Here is a 12,133-nt window from a genome sequence, read left to right on the forward strand (position 1 = left end):
ATCGGCGAGAGATGGATCGTTTTATCAATGGCAAGCCTACAAAGTCATAACCATTCATTTTGGGTATGGAACAAAAGGATTCGACCAGCGGGAAAGAGAAGGGTGCTGAAAATGTAGACAATCTATTTTATTTCGACCCCAATCCAATGTAGGTTAGTTGTGGGAAAAACGAAGGGTTGCTCGCAAGCTTGCCGACTGTCGAATATTAAAGCCCAACCTCTCGAAGTTTTCAGAATCGGACGAAATCTCTGCGTTCTCAGACAAGATCAATGATCAGATATAATTTCAGTACAACAGTTTGATGGTTATGCCAGAAAGTTGTTAAAAGGTGGCGGGCAATCCCGATGTCGGGCGTGTGGAGCCGCGGATACCCCATGGCGAAATATCGTTTAGGAAAGCAGCGATCTCATACTTTCCTAGACTAAATGGAACCCTAAATGCTTTGCTGCTTATCCTGTCCCATAGTTTTTGAGAACATTACAAGGGAGCTGTGAAGTGCTAAGTAGCATAACAAAAAGAGGAAACCACCTAAGTAGATATCTAATTGTAAGATCACATTTCTAGTCCAGTAGTCCTTAAAATCCGGCTGCTTTTCCGTAGTGATATCAGTTCAAATTTCATGCGATAAACAGGAACAAATAAAAAAAACACTAGAAATCCCACTTTTCGGGTCGGAGTATTACCATGTCAGGTATCCAGCGATACCTTGCAATTCAGCAGATATTATACAGAACGGCATGCTATAACTATGTCATGACCAGATCTATTTTGCGCCTTTGTATCATCGCGCAGTGGCAGGTGGCTTATGCCAACATATGTGTCCAAACTATCGAAGCAAGGTCTTGGGACCTGCAAAAGATCGGCCTTTGCGGAATTTATCGAATATATACGATCTCATCCAACGGAATTTTGCGTCATAACTGCTCTGTAGATGAAAATGGCGGCCACGGCCACGCGACGGTGTTGGTTCGTTGATTCAATCAGATTTGGTTATTACAAAGGTCTAGTGTTGAGGGTGGTAGGGGGTCACATCTCGCCAGCCATTTTCCACTGCTTTATGACAACCATCAACTGAAGTTGTATTAGAATGAATTATATCCGAATCCTTAGGATCTCACTGAAATTTCATCCGATTCTGAAAACTTTACGAGAAGTTGGCCATACAAATTTGACTATGGGGAAAGCTTGCAGAAAGCTTGCAGGCAACTCTAGTTTTTCTTCCCTGACCAGATCTATCGAGGAATCAACGAGCCGAAAGATTCGCCTTTGCTTTCGTGATGCAGAGGTACGCGACTGCATCAAGTCCGGCAGCCGGCAAGAATACGTATCGAATGTGGTTTTTCGAAAAAAGCCGTGCAGTTTCTACTGACAAAACCCACTCATGACTCGTTTTCGCGTCATTCATCACAACGCCGAAGAGACTGACCTCACGAAGCCGAAGCCAAAGTGAGAGAAGCCTCGGCAAAGCTTAGTATCTTCGCATTGCTGCGAGAGTTCGTTGCTCGTTCGATTTTAGCGACTGCGTCGAATGTCGGCCAGCAAAACTGGATCCCTAATAGATTGTTTTCGAAGCTGCAGGAAGACGCAATGTTCTGTTAGATTGCAAGGGGTATTGGATACCCAGGAGCATGAAATGCGGAGACTCAGAAGACGTCGAGAATAATGTTTGAGAAGTTGGAGCCACGGCCAAATCTCGGATTTACGATGCAAGACGAAGGGATAATCACTTACTAAGATATAACCTCCAGATGAGAGAATGGAACAGATATTGGATCTTTCCACTGGTCTACTTTTTCATTCACAACTACCACTTTACGACACCAATCCAACCCTTCTTGCGAAGTTTAGTATGCCTGTAATTGTGGGTTTCCACACGTGTTCCCATACACCAGCAGGGATAAGAGCCTGCGTTGACCGGATTTTGAAAGAAATGCTGTACTTATCAGAGAACCCAAAGGAGCCGTCTTCTCACGCAATTAGGATGTCGGTTCATCGGTTCTTAGACTGCAAAGCAACCTGAAAGCTTGTGAAGCAGAAACTAATTGGGAGAGTTCGAAGTTGAGGAACTGAAATTATGGCCGGAATTTCCCGGACTAATCTCGACGAAATGGGCTGAAGGGAAAGTTCAGCTTGTCCTTACTGCAAACCCGAACGGCCTCGGCAAGGCGTCGGTGTCGAATGAGTTTCTTGGTATCGAATGTCTCTGCTGATCTGTCATCCCACCTTTATCAGATAAGGCCGACAGGTCACATTCAAAAAAACGAACGACACGCAGAGCGTTTGAAGACCGTGGAATTTATCCTGAGCTCTATTCACATCCGCCCAAGGATCCCAACCCCCCGAGCTGCAAGTACTCGATGCGGGATCCATCCCTTCAACACCCAGTTTCCAGCACTTTCAGGGTCTTCAAAGGGAAGTTGTACGAGGACAAGAATGCGCAGGAGATTGATGGAATTCAGGGCTTACAATGGGAGCCTCCAATCTGAGCCCTTCTAAAAGACTGAACTGGATAACGCCTGCCACGTCTACCTACGACCGACTGCGTCCAACTGGACGTAAATCATAGGCCTAGCTCAAGCTTCTAGAGGAGCATTTATTTTTCTACCTCGCCAGCCTACGATCACGGCTCCTTATTTTGGGCACGTGTTAGATTCTCAGAGGCATGGTAGATTACCAGTACCATGGTTATGACTGACCCGAGGAAGAGGACGTGGAGAATTAGGTTTGAGAAATTCCGAACCTCGACGAACCGATGGATGATGAATGGATATAGTGCTGAAGGAGAGAATCGCTTATTTTTAAGACAACTTCCGCACAAAAGAGAGAACAGACAGAAAAAACAAGCTAGCTCGTCATTTCGCTCATACTTCATTGACTATTTTTCCTCAATTTCTTTTCTTTCACCTTCAGTAGGCTCGTAACTGCGTAGTTTCGCCGGAGCTTGGAGTGCGGATTTATGGAACTTGTTATTCCCAAGGCAATCTATTACTCTGAGCCATGATGGCGAAGGCTGCTTAGCGTAAATAATAATACTCTGTGCCATCATACAGCTTATCCGATATTGTTTGTTTGTAAAGTGGTACGGTGAATATCTAGAAGCATGATAATGCAGCGACCCGAGGCAGGAGACGTGAACAAGGTTTGAGAAGTCCAGAACCTCGCTTAAATCACGGATTAACACAAGCCGAAGAGGAGAATCACGCACTTTTAAGATATGACGTCCCGAATGGACTGCATAGAGGGAGAGAGAGTCGAATACACTTACATGATCTCTATTTAATAATACGCTTGATTCTCATATTATTTCTTAATTTATCCTTGATCCCATCCCGATATAACACGAAATCACTACCACCGTAATCCCCGTTCGGCTCAGGACGCGCGAGATCTGGGCCATGCATCATCAATTTTGCTTCATTAACCGTTGTTCTGCCTCAGCCTGATGGTCCTAGTATCGTCTAGTCCTTTCTTTTGGGAAGCGCTTTCAGGAGCGTGTCATCCGTACGACATGTCCAGGTCAAAGCGACCAAAAGAAGTGACGGTGCACTGGATTCCCCTTGCATACTACAAAAGATAACCGAGTTACATTTAGAAGACAGGTTCTATTCTGTTTACGTAGTTTGGGCCGAGAAATGAGAGTTGTAGGGCCTACGTGAAGTTGTCAGTATCTGGCAAGAAGATCCGCCCGTATTCCAAGAATGCCAGGAGAAATAGGACAGTGCTTTTGAGCAAGGTGATCTTTAATCACAGCGAGATCTAGGATCATTTGACACAAGGTCCAAAGGTCAGTCCAGTTTGATTTCTACCTTTGCGAAACCGCCGTTACGAGCCTACCAAAAATGAAAAGCGAAGTTGTAGCGAAGAACAATCAAGAAAATATGAGTACGATAATGAACTTGTTCCCCTCTCACACATCTGAGGTCAAGTACAGCGATTATGCCCGTCTTTCATCCGTAAATCCGGGGTTTGGTCGTGGCTCCAGCTTAAACATTATTCTCGACGTCTGTCTCGGCGTACATGCTCCTGGGTATCCACCATACCCCTTGCAATCTAACACTACCACGACGAACGAGCGCAAAGGACTTGGGGCCAACGAGGGTCAACACATGCCCTAAGTAAACGATATCTAGAACGGAAGATTCTTGCAAATATTTTACATTTTTATGCACTTTAAATGGAGCACTCGTTCCAATTTACTTTGTATTGCGTCAAAACAGTACGTTTCATTTTAAATGGCTTATCACAATACGATTGCATGTCTACAAAACTGGCCGCGTTTCGGCTGCTTGTCGACGAGTCCACCGTGACGTCACATTATGATTTGCTGGTCCTATGTCAAGCCTACATGCGCACCAAACATGGTTAATTGATCAAAGCGCAGAGAAAGCTCTTTGTATCCTCTTCAATTTCGCTCGTGGTTCCCCTATTCATATATCGAAAATTGACAATTGCTTTTTGACATCCCTGATCTAACCAAGTTTGAAGCGATGTACAAAGTAAACTTTGCATTCAAAGGAATTTGTTCCAAAATGCAATTCGAGTCACTATATGGGTCATGGAAATCTGTCCCTGGATGCGGATCTAACCGGATATCCATTTTGTGAGGTCCAGAGTTTCCTCGAGAGACAATCTGCAATTGTACGAAGCATTATGTATTTTATTCCGTTCCACACTTCGCATGTGATCGACAGCAACCAACGCATTGTGGTCAGTAACAATTTTATTTCGAGAAAAACATATTTGGATCGGTGGGAATTGAAGAATAGCACAATCCCATCTTGAAAGTACTTTTTGAAAGCCGCAAGGTGGATGATTTTTAGTACTCAGAATAATAATAATAGAGGGTAAAAACGGGACTTCCCTCATACGGATCAAATGGTCACGAGCTGTCCAGCCTAGCCAAAACCGATCCTGACATATCCTAAATGCAAAATGGCTTCAAAAATGTCTCACAGTAAACAGCTCAGAGAATTAACGTAATCGATCCTTGAGTACAACGCAGCAGCCGCACGTAATCAACTTTTACTGAATTACATAGAGCCTCATATTGGGGCTACGGAGTATCTACACAATGGGCTTGAGCATCATATATTTTTGTATGCTCCTTCGTTCCCAATTCGGATAGACTTGGAAAGCTGGTGCAAAATGGAACGGATAATTAGCGCTGTATTATTGTACGCTAAGCAGCCTTTCGGCCATCTAGTCCATCAAGCTACATGTAGGGAAAAAACCGTATAGGGACGGATCCGAGCGGGGCTCGCGCAGCCTGCCGGGTAGAAAAAAAAAAAAAAAACCCTAACTCTGGGAGGTGTGCGAAACTTCGACGTTGCGAGCCTACTTAAGATGGAAGAAAACGAAGTTGTAGCGAAGAACAATTATGAGCACGATAAACAAATGAGCTTGTTCTCCTCACTCTCATCTGGAGGTCATGTCTTCTTAAATACATCGATTATCCCCTTCGTCTTTCATCCGTATATTCGGGGTTTGGCAGTAGCTCCAACATCTCAAACATTATCCTCGACGTCTGTCTCAGTCGGCGTACTTCATGCTCCTGGGTATCCGCCATACCCCTTGCAATCTAACAGGAGGAGGTCCTTGCCCGCTATCCGTCCAGCTTACCTATTTCTTGTGGCTTGAGCGCGGCTCTAGCCGTCCTTGATCAGCTGGTTGGCTAGCCGAAACTGGTCGACTATGTTTCGCCGGAGCCACCAGCGCGTCGCCCTTTTGACCCCTGTGGGATCGGTCAGAAGCCATTTGAAGTCCAGCTGCCCATTGCGCCGGAGCGCCTCGCGGTCCCCTTGGAATCGGGGCCAATGAATACGTGTTGCGTCTCTTCCCCTTGGTCGCAGGAAGCCTGACAAGCCGATCTTTGCCAGTGCATAGCTAGGTTAGTATTGGTGATTCGGCTTGGTGGAGTCCAGCGTGTAATCGGAGGACCGATTTTCTTGGACTCTAGGGAGTACTTTCAAGGAGCTATGCATACATCATGGATTCCAGGCTTCATCTTGTGAGGAGTTGGCGGTGCAGGTGTTTCTTTGAAGGGGGCGGTGTCGGGGTCGCCTGTCCATTCCCGCACCCCATGTCAAAGGGGGCGGGGCGATTGAACCCTATGAAGGCAATGTCGGTTCTTGCCGCTCGGCCCAGTGTGCCCACGATCTCCGGCAGTACCTCTCGATGAGCCAATCAATGCCAGAGGCGGCTGCTCGCGCTCGGTAGCTTGCCAATCTGGCTGAGAGGTAAGAGTTAAATTGGCGGAACATTTGCCAGAGGCACACTAGGGACTCGATTCGAGTGGCGCGGAAGGCTCCGAGGATCACTCTGAGGCGCTGGTTTTGTACGTTACGCACCGCTTTGAAGAGAGCTGAGCATCTCTTGCGTGTTTTTGGGAGGTGGGCCAGATGTGTGCGGAGTAAATGCTGAGTGTATGACCGGGAGGTACACGTGTCTGGATTTGGAGCATGGGGAGTCCATGTTTGGAACCTGTCAGGCGAGTTAGTGCCGCCTCCTGAAGGGGTGCGCATCTTGCAGGAATTTCTTGTGTGCCGTCCATTGGAGTCGAGGGTCCAGGTGAAGGCTTAGGACCCGAACGTAAAGAGGATTGGGTTCTCAGGGTGTTGCCCAGGTGAACGCCAGCTCTCGTATCTGCTTTGGGGTTGCGAATGATGTGCAGTAACTCGTACTTTTCAGGCGAGAACTTTGCAGTGTCGCCTGGCCCAGTCCATGCTCTTTGCGTGGTGTGCGAAACTTTGTAGTTACGAGCCTACTGAAGGTGACGAGAAAGCAAAGTGGTAGCGAAGAACAATCAAAGAAGTATGAGCACGATAATGAACTTGTTCTTTCACTCTCCTCTGGTCATGTCTTCTTAAGTACAGCGATTATCCCCTTCGTTTCTCATCCGTATATCCGGGGTTTGGCAGTGGTTCCCACACCTCAAACATCCTCGTCTTCTGTCTCAGTCGGCGCGCAGTTCATGCTTCTCGGTATCTACCATACCCCTTGCAATGTAACATGTATCCATCTGAATTCAACAGATAGACACAATAAATTTCCTCTACAAAAACTTTTCGCAGTCAGTAATTTAATTTTTGGATGTGCAAAGCAAAACTGAGTTGTGCCTTGTACACATCCCTTACGACCATGACCATTTGTAAAAACATCGATCTATCTCACTGTTACATTCGAACGCATGAAAGTTTTGTTAGGACCTTTTGAAAAAGCCGAACAAATCAAGATGACCGGTTTGTGGGAAAATTCGACTGGCTGAAATGGTTTAAAAATCATGTGGAAAAGGAGAGCGGAAAAATGAGGGCATGAGCATAGGTTTAATTTTAGAAATGTATTCCAATTGATCTACGTACTTTTTCTTATAATTTTGATCAACTGAACCGGTATCCACGGCGACCATGACGAATTGGAGAGGTATTAAAATAAACGTACGAGTAGGACATAGATGAATAACCTGCCAACCGTTTCATCTTTACCGATCTTTTTTCTCTCATGAATCATCGTTATTGGGTGGAATACTAGGAAGTACTAGGAAATCAATTCTGAAATTAACCAAAATGATAGTCAGGTTAGAGAATCAAACAAATAGAAGCGGTAGCTCAGGGTGATTTCGTCAACTTATTCTGAGATTCCACTGGAAATTATCGTTCATTCTGCTGGGACAAGAAGAAAGAAGTCCTAAGAATTCGACGAACAGGAAATGGAACCAATATGATATTCTACTCTGTAGCCTGAGATACAATTCTCCCATCAACCGAGCCCCTGTTAGATTGAAAGGGGCATGGTGGATACCCAGGAGTATGAAATGCGTCGACTGAGACAAAAAACGTCGAGAATAATGTTTGTTGGAACCACGGCCAAACCTCGGATACACGGATGTGAGACGGGGATAATCGCTGTACTTGACATGACCTCCAGATGAGAGAGGTAGGGACAGAACAGTCATATTGTATTCTTTCCACTTGTTCACTTATTCAGTCGCAACTACCTCTCTACCACACTACATACAACTCTTGTTACGAAGTCAGGAGGCTTATTGTGGGTTTTCGCACAGCACCATGCGCAGCAGCGAGTCATACTGATTTGGGTACTTCAGATAGCGAAGTACCACGACGAAAGGTGGCATTTTCCGTCAACAGTGAGAAAGGGTGATTTACCGCCCAGAAGGTTGACGGCCAGAATGGTTGCCACCCAGTTTCTATCGCCGGGCTGTTGCATCTTCCGTCGTCGGAACGCTCTGAGCTCGTGACAACGTAGTAGAAATGTCGCCCATCATGAAAACCCGACGTCGTCGTAGATATCCGCATCCACAATGCCATGATAGTATTGCGGACAATGCAAACCATCGTCGAATCAGCTCCTGATCCTCACATTTCGCTCTCTGATAGTCGTGCTGATAGTCGTATTCGCAATTAGTCTATTCCGGTTGAAGTGGTTTTGCCATTTCTTGTACGTCTAACAACTTGGGAGGAAACCCTTGAATCTAGGGCCAGGCGTGCTTGACAATAGCTTGCTCTTCCAACGGCTTGACGTTCTCATGGGAGACACCATAGATATTTCCCGTTAGCGTGTCGCGCATAATTTAATTTGCTACCTTCCATTGCTCGGATTGCCAGCTGTATACTGTATACTGGCTTCGTCTTTTTTTTGTCTGAGCTATTGTGGTTGTCGTGATATTGTGGGCAAAAAAAAGGTTGGGGAAGTGAAAGTGGATATTATATTTGTCTTTCGCTTTGTAAGACACAAATGTTTCGATTGACTAATATTTTGGCCAATTTATCATTGAATCCGAAGTTATTGAGAAGGCAATATGGCCGCCTATGGATTTTCTGAGTTGCCACCGCTCATGACACGTGTATTCGCCGATTTCGCTTATTCCGCGGCTAACCTCTCTGTCAAAATCAGCATTTGACTAAAACTTAGATCTGGTATCCTATTTTTTGTCCGAGGCCTAGGCTTTTTTGCACTTCGATTCTGCGCCATGGAAAACAATCTCTCCCGACGATCAAGTTAGCTAAATTCGCCGTCCAGTGACCCCTGCTTACTATTCACAAATGTGTTCAACAGCAAACTCACCATGTGGTCAGCCTGATTTGTTTTGGACTTGTTGCTCCTTACAGACGAGGACGAGCTCGACAGTGGAAAAGAACGTCGTGAATTGGCAAATTAAATTTGGTAATGACCCATAATTACACGTGTAAACGCTTTACATTACATGAATCATGAACATGACAATGGCAAATCAATAACACCATTGTACGTAGTGTGACAAATGTTCCACTTACGATCGGAGATCGCGAGTATGAAAAAGCACGCGTGACTGTGAAGGAGTGCGATTCGCATCATACAAGATTTTCCCATACGATGATATGACCTTTGGCTCGGATGACCTGCGCAGAGGTCGAGAGCCAAATGGAAAGGACTACTTTTTCTGCTCAAGTTGAATTTCATGCTTTCTTACTCTCAAAACGATCTAGCAAACCGCCGCGAAGCGGGCCACTCCGAGTGCAGCATGATCAAAGACTGTACGAGTACAGCCATCATCATATGCACATTGAGAAGCTAATCTCATCACTCGGCTGATTCTACCAAGCTATATATATATTGCGACAAGTTATTTTTATTATGGTATCATCACTGGATCCCATATGCCGATGCACCGCTGAGGAGAGCTCTAATGTTTTGAGGGCTTTTGGTACATAACCTCGGCATACAGACAATTCCAGAGGTTTTGTACAAGCACAGCAGTATTCAACATTATTTGTTAATCAGCGCTGCATGGATAGTCTGATAATGATGATTATGCGACTATGTAACGAAGTACACGCACATCGATTGAGACGTAATTCACAACTCTTGCTTTCATATTTCGACAGTGGAGAGCCACTAGCGTATTCCTTATTGCTGTGTAATTCCCATAGTTACGAGTCTGGCGAGCTGACGAACATTAAATATCCCTCTTCTACGGCACATAACCTACGACTTGACCGTACGGATCCAGACAGTTCTTGTTTGATTGTATTGTGAACACCTCGGAGAATGTAATGCATCTAACCAGAGGCAGGACATGGAGAGCAATGCTTGAGTCGGAATATCGGATGTACGGATACAAGCTGAAGAGAATCGCTACAGGATATGACTTCAGGATGAGACAGACATTCTCACTTGTTCATTGTTCCGTCACAATCATATTCAACAGTCACGACGCTGGTAGGCTTGTAATTGTGGGGTTCCCGCACAGTTCTCCACACTGAAATGCAATACTGGCGGCTTCTGAAAGATGAAAGTCTTTTTAACTGGTCCCGGAGACTGATGGGCGACGCATTCGTCACCCTTATGCCATTGACAAGGGGATTCTGGCGGCTCGTCGACCCCAGAAAACCCGAAGTACGGGCAATTCGAGGAAGAGCCCGAATTTTCCCACCGAAAACTACGAAGCAGCCACTCATGATAATTCGAGAAGTGATCCCATGCCAAAATCAGCCGCCGATCTCCTACGGGAGGGATTCAGGAGGTGGAGAAGCGACTATTTTGCGTGGACGGGCTGCAAACAAACGACCAACAGCAGCATGCGGTAGTCTAGCTTCGAGCAATGGGTCAGGAAGATAACCTCCGACGTGCAAACCTGAGAGGTAAGATCCACAACTGCTACGCAAACTTGGATACAGTTGGGGCTTCGCAGGGCATGGAGAAGGATCAAGCTCGAGAGGAATATCTCCAGGCCATCCATCTAACAAAGAAGCCCAAAGATTGTGCCCATGTGGATCCAAAGATGGGAGCAAGCCATAAGCCAAGGCCAAGGACTGGTCGCGCAAGGGTCGCAGATGCCACGGAATGGTGGTATGACTTTGGAAAGGCAGTCAGGCCATGGGTCATACCAGGAAGTGTTGAGGTTCACGAGGCTGTTTTTCGAAAAGAAAATTGAGAACAATACCCTCGAATATCGGAGATTGCAAACGCCTTCCGCAGACAAGTGATGAAGGAAGAGCTAGAAGAGAGGCCTCAGTCGATTGCCAAGGACGCATTCCCCGCGTTCGATAATGTCAAGTCAGGACAGACGGTCCTGAAAGGCCAAAAATGGGCGAGTTGTCGGGATCTGGTATCCTAGTGGATTCCTTCACAAGGCAATCCGGACCACAGATACCAAGTTGGTCGGCATTCTCGGCAGTACACCACACCAGGCAGCCTCATTGGTCTCTTGTCTTGCCGACCAGATTCTTGACTGTGACGTACAAGTCGCCGTATCCTCCGATAGGCAAGAGACTATCTTCAGCAATGGCATGGTCCCCTCTTGAAGCTTCTCGGAATTGACAAAGCGCGTTCCGTCATTGGAAAATAAACATTGTGACACCTGAGTACAGAATTGCGGAGTCTTTCAGCGGAGACTTGATCAAAAGTCAGGATGGTGGTTCTAAACGCAGTGCCTGCCCCTCTGCCGGGGGACGGCTAGTCAATATTGAGTTCCCTCCTTTCCCCTTTCTTCTTGCGGCGTTTCAGGAGCTCGACCTCCGCTGCGACCTCTTGTCGCAGTTCCTCGTCAAACACAGAATCGCTCATAGCCTTTCCGAGAATATATAGTGATAGTCGCGAACCTGTGGCCGATTCCACCACACGCAAAGCATCCCCGTTCGTAGCTTCTTGTTCTGGGTTTAGAGGCGTCGAAGAGCGCTTTCTCTTCTTTGTCATTTCTTCTACACACGCCTCATCATCGGTTTTCTCAATTCCGTCGAATGCCGGGAATGTGCCCCTCACGACCGGCCGCGGTTTGTTTGTCTGTCCAGCTTTCCTCAGTTGGAGACAGAACCATAGACCTTCGGTAGTCGAGCGTATCGTTCTCCATATCATTCTCGAGGTGGCCCTTCCGTGACTCATGCCAGATGTCGTACCCCAAAGCATTGACCGCCCTGCCGAACTCAAGGTACCAGTCCGAGGCTTCGACGACACGTCCAAGACCACATTCCTTGGCTTCGCCATCCCTCGTTAGCAGCTTTGAATCCGCTCGAACATGTCTTTTTGCTTCTTCGTGGGGGGAATCACTTGGTCGTGCTCGTCTCGGACCGTTTCCTAAACTACATAGGTGCCTTTCAAGATATCAAAAAATGGTAAAAGAATGGTAATGTTACCGAAT

At 46.3% G+C, this 12,133-nt stretch overlaps 2 protein-coding genes across 2 annotated transcripts; both read right to left on the reverse strand.

Moving 5' to 3' along the window:
• Window positions 1–5,645: 5,645 nt before the first annotated feature.
• Window positions 5,646–6,004, reverse strand: VTN49DRAFT_3998 (uncharacterized protein; the record flags this gene model as incomplete). The annotated part of the gene is made up of 2 exons (XM_069411894.1): window positions 5,646–5,867; window positions 5,984–6,004. 2 exons carry the CDS (start codon window positions 6,002–6,004, stop codon window positions 5,646–5,648), a joined length of 243 nt encoding a protein of 80 aa, XP_069272622.1.
• Window positions 6,005–11,451: 5,447 nt separating this feature from the next.
• On the reverse strand, window positions 11,452–11,979 carry VTN49DRAFT_3999 (uncharacterized protein; the record flags this gene model as incomplete). The annotated part of the gene is made up of 1 exon (XM_069411895.1): window positions 11,452–11,979. The coding sequence occupies one exon, from the start codon at window positions 11,977–11,979 to the stop codon at window positions 11,452–11,454; it is 528 nt and encodes a 175-aa protein (XP_069272623.1).
• Between the last annotated feature and the right edge of the window lie 154 nt (window positions 11,980–12,133).

The sequence above is a fragment of the Thermomyces lanuginosus genome (genome assembly GCF_041956635.1).
Source record: "Thermomyces lanuginosus strain ATCC 200065 unplaced genomic scaffold VTN49scaffold_3, whole genome shotgun sequence".
NCBI classification, from domain to species: Eukaryota; Fungi; Ascomycota; class Eurotiomycetes; order Eurotiales; family Trichocomaceae; genus Thermomyces; species Thermomyces lanuginosus.